General features: G+C 39.0%; 1 protein-coding gene across 14 annotated transcripts in view; it reads left to right on the top strand.

Annotated features, from left to right (window-relative positions):
* The window catches only part of RBFOX1 (RNA binding fox-1 homolog 1), a 2,489,097-nt gene that overhangs the window by 2,447,802 nt on the left and 15,359 nt on the right, over window positions 1–25,936 (top strand). For 11 of the 14 annotated variants that reach the window (XM_030799109.1, XM_030799107.1, XM_030799103.1 and 8 more), the window contains 2 exons: window positions 5,247–5,311; window positions 22,159–22,211. In XM_030799109.1, the coding sequence (XP_030654969.1) occupies window positions 5,247–5,311; window positions 22,159–22,211 (118 nt within the window). The remainder of the gene's footprint in view (window positions 1–5,246; window positions 5,312–22,158; window positions 22,212–25,936) is intronic. The other 3 variants (XM_030799104.1, XM_030799108.1, XM_030799106.1) reach the window with 1 other exon arrangement.

The following is a 25,936-nucleotide window of genomic DNA, read 5'->3' as shown; positions in this document are numbered from 1 at the left end:
TCTCTTTTATTTATTTCATTTTTGCATTGAAAACATTACATTTCTGTTTCCTTATAGAGTAGTGTATCAAGAGCCTGTGTATGGCAATAAATTGCTGCAGGTATGAAATCCCGACTGGTGGAGAAACTCATCACTATGATTGTGGGTTTGCTGTGAAATCCTTACTAACAAGATAATTCTGGGGAGGGGAATAGTTCTCTAACACAGGAGGAAAGACTTAACTGAATTTTCCAGTTTTAATATGAAATCTCCTAGAATAGAGGTGGCTATCCCTGTGTCAGTATATCCACTGACTGTTGTGGCAGTTCCTTCCAAATATGGGTGCCGTTTCCATGACTGCTGTTAGCTGGCCTTGGCCATGAGCTTTGTTAGATCGTGAGTGTGCCAAACGGTGGTCTAGCTTGGCTGTTAATTTTTTAGTTTAAAAGCTATCTGGACTCAATCAGTATAAATCAAATGAAAATAATTCAACTTTCTAATTGAACCAATTGTCTGGGTAATTTTTTGGTAGGTTCCCAGAGTGAACTGGAATGGGGTTAAATCAAGAATCTCATATGCAACATTAAGAGCCAGCATACCTGACATCTAACATGACCCTCCCTGGTCTTAGTAGAGGTGATCAGAAATTTATTTCACACCTGTTGTTATAGCTTTTAAACCTATTTCTCACTGCTGAAGCAACCAGCAACTGAACAAATTTGTAGGAAGAAAAAAAGTCAACATATTCATTGGAAGGTGGCTGGCCTAGAGTCTCCATATTTGGTCTATTACCCACATTGAAACTGTCAAATAAGATGAATGTCAAACTGAGGATGATCATTGAGAGTTTTAGGACATTACTTTCCCTATCGCTGCAATTCCCTTTTTTCTTCAGTATTATGAGTGAATTAAGCAAGTACTTTTTGTAAACCATGAGAATTGATTGAGTTTTAATTAAAACCTGAATGTGAGAAAGAGGTACTTTGACCTAGTAAAGGGCAATATGGTTAAAATTCCTGAGATGAACTTTCACTGTCACATTTCAAGAGAACTGGACCTCCGACTGCCACCCTTCAAAAATAGACGAAGGTGGCCAGGTGTGGTGGCTCACACCTGTAATCCCCGTACTTTGGGAGACCAAGGCAGACAGATTGCTTGAGGCCAGGGGTTCAAGACCAGCCTGGCCTATATGTCAAAACACCATCTCTACTAAAAATACAAAAGTTAGCCAGGCGTGGTGGCGCATGCCTGCAGTCCCAGCTACTCGGGAGGCTGAGGCAGGAGAATCGCTGGAACCTGGGAGACGGAGATTGCACTGAGCCAAGATGGCACCATTGTACTCCAGCTTGGGTGACAGAGAAGACTCTGTCTCACAAAAAAAAAAAAAAAAAAGAACATATAGATAAATTAGGGAGACAAATTTTTCGTTTTAAAATGTTCTTATAAGTATTATATAGTAAATAAGATTTAAGTTGTAGGTATATATACCAGCACACCTGTTGTGCGCCAAGTAAGACTTGACCATTGGATATTTTCATAATAAAGGGAGTCTTTACCCCTAGTTAAGCTGATGTACTTTCCTATGCACTCCAGCTGAAGGAAGCATGTGTAACACGTACATGTTACAGTCCTACTGACGCCCACATCCCCCTAGGACACACAGGTTTCCCCTCCCCTCTTTCACTATTTGGCCAGTAGAACATTTATTTTCAAAAGTGCTCTAAAGTGAAAACTTCGATTTAAGCCTCAGATTCTCTGAGATGCCTTGGAGGTCCGTCAATATTCATGAATATTGTCCCAAGGAGTTCCACAAACGGAGTAACCAGTTTAATTTAACTGAGCATCTGCCAAACCGATTTGGTTGTGGAAACTTTCCTTTCCTTGCCACCATTAATACCCTACAAGCATAATTTTGAAACTGCTTTATTAGCTAGGCACAGTGGCTTACACCAGTAATCCCAGCACTTTGGGAGGCTGAATTGGGAGGACCGCTCGATCCCAGGAGTTTGAGAGCAGCCTTGGCAACATAGTGAGACGCCGTCTCTAGTAGTAATAAGAATAAAATGCTTTATTGGAGCATCATTTGAGGTGCTTAATGGGTAACTACCTCAAAGGACCGCTAGAGGTTTTGCCAAGAAAGGAAACTTCTCAGTTGGTGGCCTCACTCATGTGGTGGTCATGGCAACAAGATCCACAATGACAATTTGAAATTTTTTTATAAGGTTACACATTTATATTTTGCTGCCCATCATGTAGAAAAATAAATGCTTCATGAATAGGAGTGTGGAACTATTTTGTGTTTGTCATGCCTTGTTCCTTTGGTTTGGTGGTGGGAAAAATCTAATTGTCGATGACACGTTTTTGTCATATGATCTCGGAAGACCAGGTTCAACATGAACATGGTCTGGTGACAGCAATTGAAAGTGAGTGTTCCTTTTACAGACATCACTATGGAACCTTGAAGAAGTTCTGGCTATGCTCAGTGAGCTGCAAAATACAGAGCAATAAAATTGATTCAAGTCACCTGTTAGGCAAATTAAAGCAATTTGTATTTTTTGTATGTAAAGCAATTTATATTTTACGGTGTATGCACACATATACTGAGTTAATACACAACTCATTTCCCTAGTATGAACTGCATACAGAAGAAAAATAGCAAAGGAAGACTATGCAATAAAGATGGAGAGATAAAAACCATCCTAATCCCTTTTTCCCTAATTATTACATGTTTCAGGGATCATTTAGACTGGTATTGTCCAATCCTTTAGCCACCAGTCCCCATGTGGCTATTTACATTTAACTTCAAATTAACTGAAAAGTAAATTAAAAAATCAGTTCATTGCACTAGCTACCTTTCAAGAGTTCAATAGTCATTTACTAAAAGTAGCTACTCTGTTGGACAGCACAGATATAGAATATTCATCTCCAAGTGGTCTACTGCACAGCAACGAGACCACTGATCGAGGTCAAAAATCTCTCCGCTGGCTCTGGAGAGTTAAGAAAATTGTGATCTTGATCCTTGAATCAGGAATACTCACAAGCAAATTTCTAGATAATAAAGTCATAAATAATGCCAGAACATTGATGACTTGTGCCTGTCTTGTCTAGAAACACACATTTTCTTTAACTGGCCAAGTCATATGCAAACAGAGTAGAGGTCATTTTGAGATCTCGTAGATGACCCCATTTGCTGCGCAGAGGAATCCCAGGTGTAACACACCTGCATTTGATGTTTCTACTATACATAACCTACTAGTCAGTGTGGTTCATTTAGTTGTTTGCACCGCAGCAATTCTTCCCGTTTATCAGACTTGCTACCTTCTTCCATTGACTGAAACTAAGGTAGAAGGTGGAGGATATGCAAAGTTCAAACCAAGAGGCTTGCAAATAGGATGTTGCTAGACATCTTTGGTGGGACCAAATTCACAGTCACCAAATCATGATTCACATGGCATCTGATTGCTGCAAATACTTTCTTGTTCCAGAGAGAAAGACATACATACCACACACATTCTCTCCACTCAAAACTTTAAGCCTGTTGCAGTTAGTGTCTCCTAGAAATCAGCTAGCAAGTTCTAGCCCCTCCCTACCTCATTAAGTTTAATGTATATACCTGCACACCTGTATCTTTCTGTGAACATCATGAAAGCCAAGAAGATGAACAAGTTATATAGAAAAATGGCTCCAGAAACCTGGTGACCCGATTTCTCTATAGTCCATCACTCTTTGTTGAACTCAGTGCTGTTATAACTGCTTTGGTTTTATAACTCCTCAGCACATTGAATGCGTTCCCCATTCCTAACAGGAGAACATAGTGTTTGGAACACCAGGTGGCATCTGGCTAAGACCTCTTTTTGTTGTGGTTAACTTCCATTATCTTTTTAAAGGAAGCTTAAAAAAAAAAAAACTGGTTCTAAATTATTGGTGATTATCTGGCAGGATGTTTTGGATGTGTCTTCTCCAGGGCTGATGCAAAGAATAAACTTTAAAAGATAAACTCGTTTCTTTGAATTGCTGTGCAAATGATAGCATATTTACTCTGTAAGTTAACTGTGCAGGAAGGAGGCAGAAAGAAATTGAGACTCGTGTACCTACATCTTGAAAGAGGCTTTTTGTAGTTTCCCTGCTTCATCTATGTCTTATCGTATTACTTAGTTTCGTGAGGCCAAATGCCATGAACCTACCTTTCCCTCTCATGATTCTGCGGTTGCATACCTTCTCACACACTACTTTGTCGTGAGTTGCCCCTTTATGGTGATGGTGAGAACACGTACCTCAGAGGATTATGCGACTGTGTGTTCTAATTAGAACCTGAGTGGTCCTGTGTTATCAGTGGACACTGGATCCTGTTTAATTGTGCTGAGTTCATTGTACACTGGTTGATGTATCACTGTGGTCCACTGGGCAAGAAGCTGTGTTATATTCACGGTTTGATCATCAACGCTCCACTGAACACAGTTCTTTTTGAATGTGCCTATTTGCTAGTCCTCTTTGCTTAATTGAACAATTGCAATTACTGGTACATACAACTAAATGTTAATTATTTTTTCTTTTGAGATTTTTTTCTGTTAATGATTTTATTTACAAATTAGAAGACTATCATATTTTCCACACCAAACAAATTCTCCATCTGAAGCAGCGTGATACATAACCATGTGATATCTTCGGCCAAAAAGAAATGTTCAATCATTTTTGTAATAATTGTGTAACATTTAGACAGCTAAAGACATTCTTCAGTAACATTAGTGGTTAAACAACCAGATAGGTAAGAGATTACTAATAAACTTTCAATCAAAGGGTGATTTAATAAATATAAAAGACAGGAAAGCGTTCACTTAACTTTATAAGAAAATAAGAATTGTTTGAATAAAATTGAAGTTAATATCTGATAAAGGTAAAGCAGAACCAATTTTGAAAATCTGGAAAGTTCAGCAAAGTATAAAGAGTGTTTAAATAATCCGCCATAATCCTCTCCACCCCAAGACAATCGCCATTAACATTTAGGTACATTTTCTTCCAAGGGCCTCTAGGCTCTTCTTTTGGGATGTGCTTATGACTGCTAACCTTTAACATCCAGCTGGGGTTGGTATTCCACCCCTTGTTTCTCCAGGGTGTTTTTGTATTTTTGCTTTGATACTAAGCTTTCATTAACCTCAACTTCAGCTCAGTAGATTTGGGTAACTGCTGCTCTGGTGTGGTCTTGTCACTGGGCATCCCTGCATTGGGCTCTGCTGCATTCCTGAGTCACATTTCTCCTTGTGTTTTAGGGTGGTTATGCTGCATACCGCTACGCCCAGCCTACCCCTGCCACTGCCGCTGCCTACAGTGACAGGTAAGGGTCATCCTTCTCGTGCTTGACAACTACTTGGAAATTAACTTAGTTGATGGGAGAGGAGATTCTTGTATGGTCTTGGTGAAACTGCATGACTGCTGGGGGAGGTAGCATCCCAAAAGTTAGGTCCCATGGTGAACATGAACTCAAGGCCCCATAGAGAGGGGGCAAATGCTTCAGCCCATTCTTAACTACTCTCTCTGCTAAGACACAAAGAAAATGATAGCCTTGGTCCTTGTGTAGTTTTTCACATCTCTTAATTTCTGTGACAACACACCTTGCTCACATACACACACACACACACACACACACACACACTGTACAACCTTCTTATGGTCTTCTACATAAGACCGCGGTTTCATCTAACTCATAGGAAGAAAAACAGACCATGATCCTACAAGGTTTACTTCAATTTCAAGCCCCTTTCCTTTTTGCAAGGTCTTATACCCAATAAATTATTCCATCCATTGCATTTTTACAATTAAAAATAAAGGAGAGGGAGAGTGTCCCTGGCATTCATAAGGAGATTCATTCTTTCTAGCAATGCCTGGTGTCCAATCCTACAAACATAAGTCAACTCATATTTGTAATGCACACCACATGTTAAGGCAGGCAGTGGAAGCAACACAGTGTGTTTGAGGAATGCAGAAGTCAGAATGGGTGGGCAGGTTGGGGGAGTGGCGCGGAAATCAGGGGTTTCTATCACCCAGGCTTAGCAGATGAGTTGGTTCCTGAAACAGCAAGCCGTAGCTACTTTTGTATGGTTGCCTTGAAAAGGAAAGTGTGTGTTTTCATATTGAATGCAACTCCTTGGCTCTGTTTTCTGAGGACATAAATGTGAATGTTCAGATGCTCTGCATGCACAAATGTCATTGAGGGTGCTTATTTTGGTAATGAGTCCTTTATTTTAAAAATATGTTTCACGAATAAAACAATGATAACAATTTGCATGTGTGGCTGGGGCATGCTGGGTCAGACAGGTAAGCAGGCGATGTATTTGACTCTTGAATGGGAAGTGTGAGCAGCCTCTGGTCCTCCTACCTGGCCTGTTGTGATGTAGTTCCTACCTCGGTTTGCTGTGGTGTGCTTTCTCTGCAGTTCCATTCCATTTCTCACGAGATATGCTGTTAGATAATTGTAGCTACAGAATTCTTGAAATATAATAAAGCAGAATAAATCCCTGAACCCTAAAAGCTGCATTTTGAAAACCCCATGCATACACTTGTAACAAATGGCTCTTTGGCAAGATGGAGTTGAGATCTGCTGTCTGGTTCTATGCAGGTATTATTTTCTTATAAGCAGCCATAACAAGTTTTCAAGGCTGTAGGGGGCCTTCAGAGAAATCCAGACAATTGTCAAGACAAGGTTCTCAATACATAATTTATACATTTACCCAGTAATCAGTTGCCAAGATGCAAAATGTGTTTCATGTAAGTTATCTTCAACACACTTTGACAGTGTATTAGGAAAGTAGAGAGGGTCAACAAGACTAATAAAAATGATGACAGTCTTGAAATATTGAAGATCATTCTACAAAGGAAAAGGCCTAATGTTACTAAATTCTGCACTGAAGATTCACAAAGTATCAATTGTAATGTGGTTCAGCTGCAACCCTTAATTATTTTTTATGAAAATATCTCTAGATGCTAAATTCTCAAACACCCACTTTGTATATAATTATAATCATAGTAACTTTAGCCTGCTGTATAATTATAAGAATCTTACACGGATTTGATTTATCTTGCTTTTCCGTATAAGTGCATCTATCCCCAAGTTGAAAAAAAAAGGTTAATTACAAAGATATAATTTAAATTGACTCCTTCAGTAAGACTGGTCTAGACATTTAAACAATTAACAATATTTAATGCTATTAGAATTACCTGAGATTTTGGCTATCTCTACTTGCATTCATCTAAACATTTTTAAATTTCTGCATTTTGGAACACCATACATGTAAAATCTGTATTTTGATATTATTCAGATTTCTCACTGGCAACACGTCCCACTGAAAGATTGCCCTTGTTCTTGGATTGGTAAATCTTTAATAACTGCAATTCCAACTTGAGTACCATAGTTTCAGTTGAAGAAACCAACTAACTCTACTGTTGTCCATATAATTGGCCTCTGTTGTTCATTAGAGAAATTGGCACATTTGGTCTTCTTGGTTGCTGTGGAAATTGATAACTATCCCTATTTAACTTTATCATAAGCAAGACACTTGCCACATTTGGTATTATTCATTGAAGTAAATTAATTAATAAGTAAATGGACAGAAAGCCATCTTTAAAGTTGTATTTCTGATTTTCTAAATGTCTATTAAATGGTGCTACTTCCTTTTATCTTTAATAAGCAGATGTTGAGAAAGAATACCTTTTTATAGAAGACACATTTAGGGGAAAATGTGAAATTATCAGCATAGCTTTTGAATCTAGATTAAAGATGCCAAGTACCTATAATTTCTCTCAGAAATAGCAGTTGTGTAACCAATTATTTTTATATCATCACAGCATAGAATCAGTAGTGATAGAAGGTTAGTTCCTCTTCTGTAGAAGACAGGCAAGATAAAGAAAAACTCAACAAAAAAACTTCTTCAAAAATAGGAAGTAAAATCAGCAGGCATTGAGAATGTTTTGGTAATCCTCACTGGTTGTCAATTGATCAGAACAGAAACAGCAACAAACTTTCCCTGTAATCATGAGGTTCACTCTTCAGACATCTTGAAACCAAAAGAAGTTTGATGTCCCCAGTTGGTAGGATTTTACCTTTTTTCAGCACAAATTAAGCCCTCATCAAATTAAAGATTCAGGGACCTTTGAAAAATATTGAACTCCAGTAACCTCAGGACTGTCCAGAAGGTCCTTAATGGGCACCTTGCACCTCCCTGCCCATCATCTTCTTGGTTACATGATCACATGCTGATTATCTCGGAGCAACCTGAGAGTCTCTGAATGTTGACCTCCAAAATGAAGACCATCTGGTGTGGGCAGAGATTTCCCCAAAAGAAAAAGACCTGACTGGACTAGGTAATTTTATAGTCTCATTGACAAATTTAATGGGAATAGGTGAACATCTTTTCTTGGCATTTAGGAAACATTTGGTAAAGCACTTGACCTTCACCAAATCTTTGTTTCTAATCTCACGTTGATTTGTGCAAAGCCAACTGTCTGAACTCTCAAAGGAGAACGTTTCCTGAGCTTGAACCAATTGAAGCATGGCAGAGGGGCCTTTGGTCATCCGGTCATTGCATGCCACTTGGTGTTGCTGATGTGTCTGTGATACGTTCTGGATTGGACAGGTCCATCACATCAGCTTGATGAATGGCTTGCTTGAATTCAGCCTGGGGGCAGGCTTCTCTTTATTGATTGGCTCATGGTTTGTGTATTATGACTCGGTTGTTGTTGCATCTTGAAGCAGCCAAACTGGGAGGTGGGGAGGGGGTGGAAAAGATTCCCTGTTTGATCAACTGTGCCGCAAATATTTGGGAAAATGTGATGTGTACATAGCTTTGATGAAAATGTTATCTCCCCAGACAGACAGACATTTGTCATGCTTGTCCTGCTTGCTAACACTCTAACATTTCGTAATGATCAGTGCATGAAAACGTCCCTCCACATCAAGGCAGAAAGTAGCTAGATGCAGACTGCCTAGAGACGGAAGCAAGACAGTTTTTCACTCAGATTTCATCACAATCTGATTACACTGATAGTTACCTGGGGCCATTTCTTCCACATAAAACATGCATTTCTTGTAAAGATCCATGAAAGCTAAGAAGCTTTTGACATTAATTGTGGCACCAGGCCACACAGCTATCTCTAAACTGAGCAAAAGACTGCAAGCAACATAATTTTGTTTTAATGTATACCTCTTTGGTTTTTGAGGCCTTAAAGTTTCACTGCTAATATAGAGCTAGAAATTGCTACTTCTGTGTGACAAAAATGACATATTGGCTCCGTTGTAACATGTATGAAATATATACATATATCAATATAAATTGTATGTAGTTCAACTTTATAGAAATCCAAATAAAATGCTGTGTTATCTTGCTTTCTGCACACACACTGTACACAGACACACACACACAGACACACACACACACACTCACTTGTGCCTTGGGACCTCACAAGGGACTTATAAGTGTACTCAGGTAAAGCTTAATGCATAGAGACCAGGGCTTGTTAATTTCAAGTGGTCGTAGGCCACGCGCTAGAAAACATAAGTTAAATATGACATTCATAACCTATGAATAAAAGGTTCTATTTCAGAGACAGATTTGTGTTTCTTAGAACCTAGTAAGGATAAGTAGGCATATTTTCAGGTTCATAGAGGATTTAGTTTTATTTAAAAATTATGTAAGTGACAGAGATAGATACATTCATGCATCCATGCTTACACATACATAGATGGGTGGAAGGATGGGTAGATGGATAGATGGAGATAAATCGATACATAGGTGGGTGGATGAATGGACAAAGAGGGAAGGAAGCAAGGAAGGGACCATCTTTCTGCCCTCTAATATTTCATCATAAGCTAAATACAGAAAATAGGACTAAATCCTTATGTACAAAAGATTGGACAAGCTGAACTAAAAAAGTAAAAGGATTTGAGTTGATTTCCATTAGTGCAGGCTACTTCCTGTCTATTTTAGAACTTTTCTGGCCTCAGATTAAGTAGTAGAGAAACACTGTCATGAAAATAGACAGGGAAATAAGTATATTTACAATGATATTCCATTTTATTTGGAGTTCTTATCCGATGATATTTACTGAAAATTAAGGGACTGTCAGCATATGAAGTATATGAGCATCCTGAATAGGAAATTTAATTTACCATTTAAGGGCTTATTTTTGTAGGAAGGTTGATTTTTTAAGAAGATGTTGTATTTTACGGACATTATGTTTTCATTTTCTTTTCCTGTGGGGTGGGATAAAGTTTAACCTGTGGATAATTTGGAACCCTTTATGAAAGTAGACATGCAAAGATGACAAAGGGGGCACTTGCTTTGCTTTCCCCAGTCCTCTTATCTGAACCAAGTTTGATAGGGATTGAAAACATTTCTAGCTAAACGGCAGTAGCAGCCCTTGTTCTTATTCTTTGTGATGTGTGGCAAGGAGAGATCTCAAGATGTTATTCTAGTGCTGTATTGAAAGCAGTATCTCCCAAGGCCAGTTCAAGACCTGGCAACTGCCTTTGATGGCATATTTACCGGTTTATCAAAACAGAAGAACACCAACCATGTAATATGGTTGTCAGCCCTCTTTTCTGGGAAATAGGCTGTATCCATTCTTCCTTCTCACATGCTGTTTAAAAAGATTTATAAAATTAGAACAATAGCAAATGGTAGTTTTAGACATCCAATTTTGTTTTTCATGTTCTTACTTGGCAAAATAAACATTGGCAACTTTATGCTAGACTCTATCATTTTATTTATGTTTGCAGTCTTTGAGAAATCTGTTGGAAAAATATAGTGAGAGCATTGTAAAACATGGCCATGCCAGAGATGGTATTCTCAGATCAACAAGGAACTGAGGGTGGAGTTCTTGGAGGTTCAGAAGGGGTGGGAGAGTTCCCCATGCCATCTTCCCAGCTGGGATACAGACCCACAGGCAGAGAGAAGCCACTTGCGAGTTTGAGTCTAGGCTGTGGAATCAATATGTGGCAATAAGCCAAAGTCATACCTCTGTGCCATTTTTGATGGTGCTTTGAAGAAGCCGTTCTTGGTTTTACTTTTTTTTTTTCTTATCTTTTATTTTTACTCATCCTGATGAACTCTCTTGGGTTCTGTAATTTTAAAAAAAAAAAAGATGATCTGTCAAGTTGTAATAATGTAGCAGAAATGAGTCACTCATGCCTTAATTCACATCCTCCTGTGCCCCTGTGTCTAGAAAAGCATGTCCAGGTTTTAGTTAGAACTCCAGGTTGAACACGTGTACACCTATACATATCTACATGTATAAATACACACTTATTCTTGTTCATTTAAAGTTTACTTTCCTAACGGATCCATTTTTTTGTTTTTTGGGGTTTTTGCCAATTCAGGCACTCCTCAGGAAGAAAAAGTGAAAGCGATTGTCCTAGACACCTTTAGGGTAACTAGAAACACACACTTATACCTGTGAGAGTCCTATGACAAAGCACACATACCAGATAAATTTCTTAATACTTATGTGTGTGTATGTATATATATATATAAACAGTGCTCCTCTTAAAGTGATTTGATTGTGTATTCTCCAAAAAATTAGGATAACTAAGATAGTTCTATTTTCTCCCGATCTGCTCTGTAGACTGTCACTGATTTCATTTCATAAGTATGGAGATGGCTCTGAAATAGTGAGGAAGGGAAGGTACATCTCAGGTTTTGATAGTAGAGTCACTGTAATTTTTTAAAATTGGGTTTATGGGTGCCAAGCTCTCAGTACTGAGAAGTAATATGGCTGTAACTGATAGATATATTTCCTGAGATTCTCTTAGTTTATAGAAATCACACACACACACACACACACACACACACATTAAAAGAAAATGTGTTCAAGTTTCTCTCTCAAGAACTAATTGCCTTTGGTCCGTAATCTATAATGGCTTCATAACAACTGTTATGCCCTATTGGATGAATATGTAATTGAATCATTTTAAAAAAAAGAACCAGTCCTGTAATAGTCAACAGACTGGACCAACAAGGAGTTGGGGAGAGATTAAAGGAATTTCCAAGCCCAACAGACCATAGCTGTCAACAGCCACGTGGGTAGACACTTTTGCCAGTGACAAGGCAAGGTGTAACAACTCCTTTGGTCATGTCATGGCCTAATTACACACTTTTTAGGTCGCAGATCATTGACTTGATAGGCCACAAAAAAGCAAATAAAGCCTATCTTTTCAGTAGCAGCATCAGGGCCCTTCAGCTATGAAGGGTTTAGAGGCAGGTTGGGAAAGCCTAATGCTTTCTAGGTGTAGCTCTGTCGAGAATATACATGCAAAGCCCTATGAATGAGCCATTTCTATTGCTAAAAAGAACTGACATTCTGGAAGACAGTAATCCAATAAAGCAGAAGATAGAATTTTAGCTCATGCCGCAGTTGTGGATGTGGCAATAAAAATTAAGCCCCTCCACTTTGTTACCTTGTTTTTTGTTTGGATTTTTTTTTTTTTGTCACTAGGTAGTATACTATGGATGGTAGTATACTATCATTTCTTTCAAGATAAGATGAAATTTTTCACTGAAAGTGTCTAATATTTCCTTTAAATTTATCAAAGCAAGTTCTGACTCTGTACTTATCAGAAGTTGAAATTCTTTTCCAGAAGAACTGATTTCTATTTCGCTGTGGCCTCTAATTTATTTCCACCTTTGTGTGTAGTACATGCATGTAAACAGTCACTGGACAGAAATGACTTATTGCTTCCTTGGTGTAAATCACAATGCTTGCTTCCTGTGGAATTAGGCACTTCTCCAAAACTGTAATGAATTTCATATTTAATTAACATGCGAAACATTTAGAGTAGGGGTCACTGTTGGAATTTGAGGGGATGGGAGTCTGTGGGGCAAAAACTAGGGAGAATATAAGGAGTAACTAGTCACTTTTCTTTTTTTCCAAGCTAATTCTTGCTGCATTATGATGTGTGACTGTTCAAATAGATTAACAGATTTCTGAAAGCTGAAACATAATCAAAGCCAAATATTCTCATAATTATCCCAATCATTTAGATTGAAATGCTTTGGCCTGAGATTATAGAAATATGCCACACGTTTGATAAGCTAAATCAGTGGTTCTAACGGGTCTTGGGGACCTGGAATTTAAAGAAAAAAAAAAAACAAACCATGATTGTTAGACCCTTCTAACATCCTCTCAATTCTTGCCTTTCATGGTTTCAATTTTGTAATTCAAAATTTTAGAATGTATTAAGAGATGAAGAAGTTTTTCCCACCATTTCTGCCATGTTAGAGTGTTTCTGGATGACTACTACCAAACAGAATATGAGCCCAGGTAGTGGGAGTGGAGGCACTTTAATAATTCTTCCTGGACAATACCAGCTTCCCTGTTTTTTCAGAATGAGTGTGTCCCCACTGTTTGTTTTCTTCCATTTCTGTCTCCCAAACTTAGAAAATGAACAAACACGGGGAAAAAAGGGGATTAACTTGTTCTGTTTTTGAAATTTCAAGATTTGAGTGGATCATCTAAAAAGCCTGCAGAGCCTTGCTTTGTAAAGTGTAGTTTCCAGGCCAACACCATTGGCCTCACCGGGAGCCTGTGAGAATGTAGAATCCCAAACCACACCCCAGCCCTGCTGAACCAGAACCTGCACTTTCCAGATTCCAGAATGACTGGTGTGAAGTTTGAGAAGCCCCACTTTAGAGAACAAGCTTCTGTTCTACCCTGTTATGCCATAAATAATGTTGACAGAGGGTTGTCCCACCACAAACCTTGCAAGAGGTAATAGGATCTATCTTTGTAAATTATTGATTTATTACCATTGCCTCTCTACTCTCCCTTCTTCAGTGAGAAAGTAAGAGCTATCAACAGTTGAGCATCCCACAGTGACAATTCCATTGTGACTTCTTCCCTCTCCTGGCCCAGGTCCGCAATTAATTCTTTACCCCAAAAGATCCATGCATGGAAACAGTTATTTATGCTAACATCGTGTCATTAATTGCATAGATTCACACTAATATAAAGAAGTACCTGAAAAAGTTCCATCTGATTTAACTTTACTGACCCTCAGTTTTTTCCTATGCTAAGTGGAAAGCATGGTACTAATTAGAATCAGAAGGAGACGAAGAAGGTGAACGTTATAAACTGAAAGAGGTGGAGCAAATGTTATCAGTAACTCGGTTTCAGATTGACATATTTTGGAATGTATGCTAGTATTTGCAGTGAATATATAGAGGCAATAACAAGTACATTAAATTAAATGCATTTAAAAGTGCAAGGTTGGCCGGGCGCGGTGGCTCACGCTTGTAATCCCAGCACTCTGGGAGGCCGAGGCGGGCGGATCACGAGGTCAGGAGATCGAGACCACGGTGAAACCCCGTCTCTACTAAAAATACAAAAAATTAGCCGGGCGTGGTGGCGGGCGCCTGTAGTCGCAGCTACTCGGAGAGGCTGAGGCAGGAGAATGGCGTGAACCCAGGAGGCGGAGCTTGCAGTGAGCCGAGATTGCGCCACTGCACTCCAGCCTGGGCGACAGAGCGAGACTCCGTCTCAAAAAAAAAAAAAAAAAAAAAATGCAAGGTTATTTTTAGTCTAGGCAATCTCTAAGACACACTGTAACACTAACCGTCTGGGAACCTGTGCCTTGCTTAGCATCCCAAGACTTGTAGGTAAACTGTGTCAAGGTTTCAAACAGGATCTTTTATTCTCATTGGACCTACTCTGATATAGACATGCACTAGCAAATCATTGCTGTTGATAGACAGAATATGATTACAGATTGAGATTTACACCTGGGTCTTGAATCTCTGGGAGGTTACTTACTACGTGAGATAATTTGGGCAGGCTGGCATTGAGCTAGTTGACCCTCAACCGCCTCATCTACAAGGTGGGATTAATGGATGACCATTGCTTCTTTGGGTGGTTGTGAGAATTAATTGCTGTCATTAACAGAAAGTCCCTCTAAGAGATCCTGACACTTAGTACTCAGGATATTAGCAGCAGCAGCATCATTGAACTGTGGGAGTATTGTGTTTTGTTCTTGAGTGAAAAAAAGAATTTCCTGTGGAAACGGGTTTTATGAGTTAGAGTAATTTTTGACTAAATACGTTTGTTTTTGTTTGTTTTAAAATCTTGACTTCTACCCTAGAAATATAAAAATAGGTTGGGTAATAGAAACTGGGAACCAAAAGATCAAATAGCGTATCCTTCTTTTTCGCCCTGTGCCTTGGATATTTATTATCTATTCTGCTCTTGGATCAAATTAGGCCACCACACATGCATTAGCTTTGTAGGAGAAATGCCCAATCTCCCAGTATAAACCCAGCCTTCTACCTATCACTGCTTTGGATTTTTGTAAAACCAATTGCCTGCCCTCTTCTTTGGGTGGAGAGAGAAATAGACTTTCCTTTATGAGTCTACACAGCAAAAAAAGAAAAAGAAAAAAAAAGCCAATTTTTCTACCAATAAAATGACTTCACATTTGTTTCTCATTCAACCTGCACAAAAAGGTCCAGGAAGGGCATGTACTATTTTTATATCTCAATTTTTCCAAATGAAGAAACTGAGGCCCAGAAAAGTGAAATGAATTTTCTATTGGAATACAGCTGGTATGCAACAAAGCAGGGTTTCCAGATTCACTGTTGGTTCTGTTTCACCTGAGCCTAGAGAAGAAGTCCAGTGGGAACTGGGGAGAATGTTAAATGTTGGAGGAACTAAAATGACAAAAGGGAACTGTTCAGGGTCTCCAGGTAATGGAGATGAACTTGGGTTTGAATTTCCAAAACTCAGATCTTTTTTTTTGGTAGAATAGCCAAACTGGGGAGAGATTCACTGACCTTATCTTCTTTCTGTTTAAGCTTCTTTATGTATATCATGTTAGCAATAGGAACTGTGTCTAAATGAAATGTTTTTACATGTGTTCCCCCTTTTCAAAAAGGTATACGTGTAGAAGCTTTGAGAGCTTTCTATAATCAATCTGTTTAGTTACTTGTCTGTGTATACCCTGTCTCATTTACAGTTTGCTACAGTGTATTGAAGTACACATGACAACACGAAACCATGAATAAAAGTGACAGGGCAGGTAAAAAATATGAATCTGAATGGGATTTGTACCATTCTGGAGTAGAGTGTTAGTATTGGATGTGGGAAGGAGGTAAAATACTGATTGCAAGGAACCTCCCTTTGAAGGTGATAAAACTGAAATATAAATTAGATTATGAGCTTCCAGACAGGCAAGTCCAAAATACTCCTGTGATTTAAAAGCTATGAGCATAGCATCAGACCCCTTAGACTTAGCTCAGTGCCCGATATGTAGCAAGCCCCTCATTTACAATCTGAGGGTTGAATGAATGATGTGAGTCAACTCTTTGGTAAGATCAGCAATATTAATTTTAATAGGTGCATCATACCTGCATATCGTTTAACATTCAAAAAACACTCATGGCTGAGTTCCATATGGCACGTCTAGCAACTTTAACAAGAATAAACTGTTTATTGTGACTTTCCACCTTAATTTTACATGTAAAAAAGGAAGCATCCTGGTAAGCGTGATTATAAAACAATTACTAATTATAACTACTATAATGGTTAACATTTTAATTGCTAATTATACTAAGTATAAAATGTTAAAATCAACACTAGTGCAATTTACATTAAACCCAAAAGATACAACTCTGTTTCCTGCAGAGGCAAGATACATATGTTCAGAGAGGTAGTCATACAGTGAGATATGAGTTCTCCATACTGGCTGACAGATGAGAATCAACCCCAGGGGTTTTTCAGGCATATCTGTGTATGAGAACCACTCTCAAAGATGCTGAACTTAAATGACTGGGGTATGGGTCTGGTTATTGGTATTTTATTTAAAAACAATCCTAGCTGAATATTTATTAAAAAACAAAGTATTGGCTGGGCAGTCAGGCCTAAGAACCTCTGGCCTTATAAACAACAGATATGCCAATACCTACAGGTAGAATTGGACTTTGTCCCACTACTATCTAGGGGCATCTTGGCTGCCATCTGCCAATCTACCAGGCCAGAAGACCAACTTCTCAGCTGTAGGGATTGCCTAGGAGACATCCTTGGAAGGTTTAAATATGTGCGTGTGTGTGTGTGTGTGTGTGTGTGTGTGTGTGTGTGTGTGTCAGAGATTCAACATTCATAGCACTGGATACAAGAAGAATCTTGCTATGAATGATATTGATCCAGAGATCTATGTAACAATAGCAATGTAACAGAATTAAGAAGCCAAAGAATGAGAAGTGACCAGAATCTTTACCAGTAAGACTTAAAAACAGTATTATTTGATATGGGGAATGTTTACCTCCCACCTGCCCACACTGAAAGTTTTCTCTGACTTGATATCTAGCCTCTCATGTCCCCTCCAGCAACACAGGCTGGCTACTGTTTTAATTTAACTCTAAGATTTCAGCCATGGGTAATTTTTCGGAAGGAAAACTGCCAAGAGATGAGATTTAGCCTAAGGAACAAAAGTGGGCTAAGAGGGTGATATGTGGCAATCTACAGGACTAATTTAAGTGCACCACCAGCTGAGGTAGATAGAGCATAGATGGTTGATCTATAAAACCATCTTAAAAGATTAGTCAGCCTGGTGACGTAAGAGTGAAAAGAGAAAGACCATGGCATATGCCATTTCATAATCAAGTTGATGTTAAAGCAGAATATGTTTTTAATTCTCTCAATTATACTCAAAGAGGAGTTCACATATTTCTTAGAGGAAATGAAGATTCAGAATAGTAAGGTACTCCACAGAGACATCACACCCCACTGCTGATTAAATACTCTCTATGGGAATGTTCCCAAGCGGAACCTTAGATAGTAAAAGCTTGGGTTTTGAGCCAAGCCAGCTGTGTTCAGGTTTCACCTCTACCCCTTAACAGCTGCTCGCATTATATAACTTTTCCATGCCTCAGTTTCCTCATCTACAAGAGGAGGATAAAAAGAGGGGTTATGAGAAAAATTAAATGAATACATAGGTATGACACTTGGCAACTTGCAGTCATAAGTGCCCCATCAGTGTTAGATAGTAGCCTTTGCAGTCAACATTCCCATGAGCCAAGACAAACACAGCCTTCTCCCTTAAACTCAATTTGGCCATTTCATCGTTTTTCATACATTAGTAATCCTTCCTCTTCTCCACCCCCAACCAAGCCTTCCCAATTCAAAACACTCTTCCTGCGACAGGTGAGCTTTGAAGTGAAAATGGGAATGAACTTGCAGATTTCTCAGCAAGGTTGCCCAAACTTCAAGGTAAGAAGTAGCAGGAGGCGTGATTCCCTCACAGGAGAAGGTGCTACCAGAGCACATTGAAAATGTGTGCCCGTGGAGCTGATCAATAGGCAGGCCTGAGTTCTTATTAAGTGTATAGATTACCAGACCTCTCTCCTGGAAATTCTGATTCAGGTGGTCAGAGTTGAAACCTAGGAATCTGTACCTTGAATGGGCATTCTAGACATTCTTATCTTCAGGGAAGTTTGAGAAATTTTGGAGTAGTAGGAGATGTAGAATATAGAAAAGTTTTGGGTGACAGGAATGGGAAAAGACAAAATTAGGGGCCGACTCAAGGAAAAATGGAAAAACCCAAGCAAGGATGATCTTGAGTAAATCCATAAGAAATGGTCCAGTAAGAGGAACAGGTAAGGAAGAACTCAAATACCAAGAGTATGACATGGCCACTGTAGAGCAGTTTCTCTTTCAGGATGAGGTTTAAAGTCAACTCTTAGAAGGCATCTAGAAACTAGAAGTACCCTTTCTTGAATACTGGATCAGGTTTGTGTGCTTGCATAGTCTAAAGCTTAAGTAGCTAGGTTGCCCTGGAGGCAAGCATGATGGCCAAATAGAAGTTGCAAAAATAGAAACCAAAGTTGGAAGAGATTCAGTGATTCAACTCCCTTGAATCCCTTCCTTGAATCTCTTGAATCCCCTCTGCCTTGGCACCATAACACTGCTTGTCAGCTGGGCCACATATTAGAGTCACCTACAGAGCATTTTCCGAACTACTTTCCAGACCCTACCCCAGATCAATTAAAGCAGAACCTTCAGGAGTGGGCCGTATCACTGGCACTCTTTCAACCACTATGAATCTAAGGAGCAGCCAAGGTAAAGACCATTGAACTCAACAAGTGATTTTCAAACGAAGAACGTTAGCACATTAGAATCACTTGGAAGGATTTAAAAAGTGCTGATGCCCGAGACGCAGTTTCAGAGGTTACTATTTAATTTGTCTTCAGTGTAGCTTGGTAACCAGAAATTTCTAGAAGTGCACCAATTATTTACAATGTGCAGCCAAGGTTGAGAACGACTCAGCCAGACTTGCTTTATCAACAACTAAGGAACAGACCAGTTTGTGGAAAATCAGGTGCATTTTGAAGTTTAAATCCATGGGTCTGTGTTGAGAGAAAGCGGCACGCCAGGGTTTGCATAAGGAGACAGACCCTGGTACCAGCCTTCTTTCTTCTCCTGAGAGGTAGCCCCACTGTCCAGAATATACCTGCATTGTTCTGATCTTTTAATTTTTCCTGAAGTTGTTTGGATATAGCAGAGACATTCGTCCCTTTGATCATGTGTGTCTCTGGTCATTTGGGGCAAATGGCTTGAGAGAGGGTCATAGATGATCCATTTATGGGCCCTCTAAATCAATAATGTCTTAATGTTCAAGGTGACACAGCTGTACATAAAATGGCATAACATGGTGAATACAGACAGCAACATGCAATCTCCCCTTAAAACTCTACCAGAATTCTTCTGTTGGCCTGACACTGCAGGCCACCAAAGCCAATCTGATTTTACAGACATTTCCTGTTAATTGCACTTATCAATTGATGAAAGCATTGTTCAGGGAAGTAGTGATCACACAGATTGAATTCATGGAATTAATTAATGAACTCTATAGAAAGGCACTTTTCTGACACCTTATGGTGACCTTTCTGGGATGTTGTGGTATTGTTTATGTGGATTAAAAAATAAAATAGTACAGAATGGATACGTCAAAAAAATACTGAACTGGTAGCCGTTAAGTCCTTTTGGCATTGCTGCAGAGTCCATGGCATAGTCTTTTAAATGTCACTATTATTGAGAACTCTGCCTTGAAACAGATGTGTATTTGTGGTCAGAAGTAATCTAAGCCAACTCTTTTGAAGAGGGCGAGTTGTCAGAAGGAGTAGTCCCTTTTGTTCTGAAACTTAGCGATCAAAAAGAGACCATGGGTTAAAAAAATAAAAATAAAAATCAATACACATAGGTTTTCAAAAAAGTGGGGGAGAGAAAGAATGAAGGGAAATGAAAGGAGAGAAAGAACGAGGGGAAAGAAAATAATGGAAAGCAAAGGAGAAAAGGAAGGAAAGGGTAGGAGAGGAAGAAAGGAGGAAGGAAAAAGGGTAGCTTAAGGTTAAGTGCATAGTGTCAAAAAGAATATTTTCAAGGACACCATCATACTACAAATTCTGCAACAATTTCTAAAAACAAGCCTAGTTTCTTACAGGGCTGTTCTAATCATACTTGTAGGTTGCATTTTAAAAGTTCCCTATTCGTTCAGTCACAGTGTTACATCTGTTTTGGTTCTAAGTGGCTTTCCTCATGTCTAGCACACTGGACAGTTCCTTAGGGAAAATTGCAGAAAGGGAACACAAGCTAGCAATCTCTTCTAGGATTAGGCAGTAGAAATTGGGTAGAGCTGCCCCACCCTCCTGCCATAGATATGTGAATGCCTAGTGCAAAGACCTTGCCCCTTTGGATAAACCAGGTCCCCATTCTTGCTTATGGTAGCATTCTTATGAGCATTCTGTAAATAGAGGTTATTCTAAGTGCTTGTTTTGTGCACCCCAGAATATCATACCTGTAGTTAGGAATTCCCGTGTTAATGCCCCTTGTATGAGTCAAAAGTGAGTAAGTCAAATATTCAACCAAAATATCTCCTTTGTTTTCAGGGATAAATTTTATTGTTCCTCAAACATAGGGAATCTGGGGCCAGATACTCATGGGGCTCAAAAAGTCTGTCAAAAAGATAGCCCAAAATCTTATGTTAACTTTTATTGTCTTAAGGAAAGTGATAAACTTAGTTGTGACTTGTTATGTAGGAGAAAAGTACTAAAAATACTATTCTCAAAGCATGTATAACTTGTTTATATTTTATTCGTGTAGAAATGACTAGAATTTAACTGAATGTGAAATTCTAGGGAATGTTCAAATGGCAGCTCTATTTATATTCCAGGGTGTACCTCTTCCAACAGTAAAACTTTCTTAAGATGTTTTAAGAAATGCTCCATCACTAGACACCTATTTCAACAAAACCAGTCACACTAAGAAGAAAAATGCATTTATCTTGGTTCTTGGTGATCCATAGGCATGGTAAAAATCTAACCGATGAAGACCCAGAGCCCCTGTACTGCTGCTTTTGAGGCATTTAAGAACTTTGCCAACCTCATTGTGCCATTTTTATAATTTGACACAGACGATCTTATTTGTAGACGAATAAGTAGTACCTCTGAATTAATTAGAACACATTACATTGTGGAAGTGTCACAGTTGGAAACATCTTAAGAGAGTTTTATCATCTTTCTGGGTTTACTAAAAGTAAAATAGCATTTTCTATTTTCATTATTTTTAATACTGCATCATTAAAAATAATTTGGAAAGATAGGGTTTATTTCAACTGAAGAGTTCTCTTTAGCTCTATGTAGCAAGCCTGGTTTGATGAGGAAATTATTATCCATAACACATCACCGTATAAAATTGTCTTCTGAAATGACAGCACTTTTTCTTAATTTTTTTTGATATTATAAGTCTGGAATTTCATAAATTTTCTAGCTAGCTGTAGTATACCCTATTTCTTAATCAGTAGTCTCATTTTAAAAAGTCATCTCTTTAGCATAGAAATTCATATAAGCACAATTTGAAATGCTTTAGCCTTAGAAACATATCCCGGCATGTTTTGGTAACACGTAGTATTAATATTTGGTGCAACAGCTTGTACATGGTCCATATTCTGACATTACCATGACTTTAAGAGGTCCCCGCATGCTTATTTCATGATCTTTCTAAACTCTGAGGTACATCAGCACATTTCCTCGCAACATCCATTCACACGCAGCACCCTTCCCTCCCCTCATCTGTACACATCGAAGCAATTGGCAGAGAGCACAGTTCCCCCTGAGCGAGCAGTATTGTGAATTTTATCTTCTCTTCCAGAAATCAGTTCGTCTTCGTTGCAGCAGATGAAATTTCTTGTAACACCTCTGCAGGTAACAAACATTGCTACTTCTTGATGCATCCATCCAAGTCTCAGTATCCTTTTTTTTTTCTTCTTCACATGCTGCAGTTGGTCACTCTAGAAAGTTAAGAAAAAAAAAAAAAAAAGATCTTATATCTTTGGAGTACAGCTGAAGCCTTGAGGCTCTGCCATATAAGATGACATTAGGCATTTTGCTAACTTTGATGTTTTATTTCTGGTTTTAATAATACATGGTCTAGAAAAGTAAGACTATGTTGAATTAATCCACAGGAAAATCTTACAGTATAATCAGTGCTCTTATGGTGAAATACGGAACAGGAAGATTAGGTACACAGACGTATGACTTCCATGTTTTTTGACGTATTATGTCTGGGTTCATGGAGATTGATGTGTGAATTATTTGGGATCTTTATGGAATATTAGAGGCTGTAAAAGACTGAATCTATAAAGCTTAGATGCATTCAAGAATATAATTATCTCTGTCTTATAAGAAGGGGATCTTCATTCTATTAGCCAAAGATCCTCTTTTTCCTTTCTTGTAAAACATCTCTCAAGTAGCAGGACTCAGAGAGACCAGGTCTTTTGGTTTTGAAACCAGGACATTGGCAAATGGAAATTGCATAGCTGCATGATATGTCCATCAAAATAACACCTGTCTTTTTTCTTTGATGTGGTTCAGAACAGTTCAATTTGTACTTTCATTAGTATGGAATTAATTAAATGCCAAGATAGGTGAGTGCCTTAACACTACATTTCTTTTTTTTTTCCTTTTGTCGTTTTTAAGCCTAAACTATGACCAAAACGATCACTAGGAAGTCTTGCCAATGTGTTGCTTTCAGCCTGCGAGGGAGGACGTTACAACTTATCACTACATAACTGAGCATCCCATGACCTTCAGACACATACATTAAACTGGACCTTACAAATAAACACGCATCTGTTACCTTTTATCAATGGTGCAGTAAAGAAAGGCTTATGTGCCAATGTTTCACTCCCTATTTACTGCCTTTGGTTAGAATGAAAGGAAGCACAGAGGGCTAGGAACACGCACCCAACTATCTTTGTTCTAAAAGGCAGGGTCAGTTTTATTTATGTGGTCAGCCTCAGCCTTTATAACGGTTTAAAGTCTTACCTGGTGAGTTCAAGAGGTATGCATGGTGCATGCTGACATTTTAAAGCAATGGTATATTTTATTTCTATAAAACCTCTTTGATGATGGTCCTGCAATTTCCCTCTTAACCCCTAGACTCCTATCTCTGCCTCTCATTGTGAGAGGTGGCGACATCCTTAACACTTTACTAATGCCCAATGCTAGATGCAATGGTTAATTGAATTACTGGGAGTGGCAGGGAAGGTTCCTGCAATACAACAGTTGTTTAACATTTTCAGAGCCTTAGTGGAATGGAGCATGCAACAAAAGGGGAGACTGATTGGAATGGGAGGTCGGGGTGGGGAATAATGTTAATTTAAAATACTCATAGGCATCAGGTATAGATGCCTCAGTGAACTAGAGCTTCTGCCTTGTGTTAACCCCTGTGCATGTTCCAGTATGTTAGGTTATATTTGGACATCTTAGATCAAACATGAAAAAGTCAGATATTGATTTTGCCCCGTGACTTAAAGCCTGCCTTGTAAGCAAGTGATCCACACACAATATTTCTAAGAAGGGCGACAGAAAATGAAAGTTTGCATGAGTGTGGTGAGTGCTTCCATCTACCTAATGTAGATGGCTGCTCAGTAAATTCTTAATGAATTGCTATTGATCATATTTCAGATTGACAGAGTTATCCCTCGTCCTTTGATGGCCATTTTAATAATATGTTGTATGCTTCATAAGGTTCCATTTGAACTCTGCATTTCGAATGAAGCATGAAAAAGGAGACACCCATATCAATCAAATGTCAGATTATCTCCCAGCAAGTTCATCCTCCTCATAGAACGAAAATGAAAAATCAAAACTGCTCAGTCAACAAAGGTTGTAACTCATGGTTTCAATGAAAGACTTCTAGGGCATCATTTCCTACATGCTGAAAAAACCTGCTTTGGGAGGCCAAGGCAGGTGGATCATGAGGGTCAGGAGTCTAAGACCAGCCTGGCCAACATGGTGAAACCCCATCTCTACTGAAAATACAAAAATTAGGCGGGTGTGGTGGCACATGCCTGTATTCCCATCTACTCAGGAGACTAAGGCAGACAATTGCTTGAACTGGGGAGGTGGAGGTTGCAGTGAGCAGAGATTGCGCCACTGCACTCCAGCCTGGGTAACAGAGCGACACTCACTCGATCAAAAAAAAAAAAAAAAACCCTGCTGTGCCCACTACCCACATTCTGAACAGCACTACTGTAATGCGCGCTCACCTCCTTATAAAAACATTTACTGGGGCGGGTTTATTGAATCCTGCTATCTACTGGATATCTGAGTTTGACAAAAGGCAAGTTGTCTATTTTTAAATGGAGAAAAACTATCAACATGCTTGAAGTCTCAGTGTGGGGCTTGATGGATGTTATAACTGAAATTCTTATGAAGAGGTGCTATTGTCACATTGATACACATGGTGGATGGGCTAAGCACAGGCAGCTGTCAGGGGCTTACAGTGGAGATGGCGAGATGAAACTCATTAAGCAGTAGAACAGCAGCGTTTCAGGATTTGTTCTTCAAAGAAAAGCGATGCCTTTTACGTGGGTCTTTTGTCAAGAGTGCCAACACATCTGGTCTACTTTTTCTAGCCACATGCAATAGGCATTTTTCATTAACATTTGTGGTCTGTGAGACTAATTTACAAGGATATCTATTTTCTTACCCAGGGGTTTCAACAATGCTATTAGTTGTGTTGTTTTGGTTTGGTTCTTCCCAAAGAATGTGTGCTCTGTTGGGTATCACTTGGGACTAAGCTTTTTTAACAGGGCAGGACACCTCCTAATGCTTCCAGCTTGAACAATTGAGTAGTTTCTCATTCAGTAACGTCAAGAACCTTTGATGAGTTGGATTCTGCAATAGATGGCAAAAAGGGAGAAAATGATTTTCCGTTCTTAGACGGGAGGTCTCCCTCTGTGATTCATTAGGAATTTTCCAGGGTAGGCTGGTGATTGTAGTCGTTGCAGGAGAAGGGTCTGGTATGAGAATGGAGGCTGAAAAGCAAGTTACTTAATCAGTGACTAGAAATTCATTTCAGTTGATTAATATCTCGAGTCCTTTCTGGGTATCAGGAACTGTTCTAAGCCCTGGGGACATAGCATTAAATGAGTCAGGAGAAGCCCTCATCAAAAGACCTTCATTGTATGGGAGAACAGATCCCAAACCACGTATATGAATAAGCAGATAATATATATGCATAGTAAGTTATGAGCTTACTATAATGAATCAAAAAGCAGGGGAGGGGATGGAAAGTAAGGTGCAATGCTATTTTAAGACTCAGCCATCAGAGAAGGCCTCTCTGAGGGGGTAACATTTGAGCAGGGATCTAAATATAAAGTGAAGGTGTGACCCATGAAACATACAGCAGGTGCAAAGACCCTGTGGTTGAGACATACTTGAGATGTCCAGGAGTAAGACATCCAGTGTGGCCCACGGATATGAGTACAGGTGAGTTTTATAGGTAACATCTAGGAGGTAGCCAGGGGTCAGAGCAAGTTAGGACTTGGAGGCCACAGAACATATTTGGGATTTTCAGAGTGATGCGGAGGCATTGGAGGGAGGGTTGTAATCTGACTTTAGTGATCGGAGAGACTGCTTTG

The sequence above is a fragment of the Nomascus leucogenys genome, chromosome 18 (genome assembly GCF_006542625.1).
Source record: "Nomascus leucogenys isolate Asia chromosome 18, Asia_NLE_v1, whole genome shotgun sequence".
NCBI lineage: Eukaryota > Metazoa > Chordata > Mammalia > Primates > Hylobatidae > Nomascus > Nomascus leucogenys.
The sequence above is the reverse complement of the archived record's forward strand: the minus strand, read 5'-3'. Positions and strand labels throughout refer to the sequence as shown.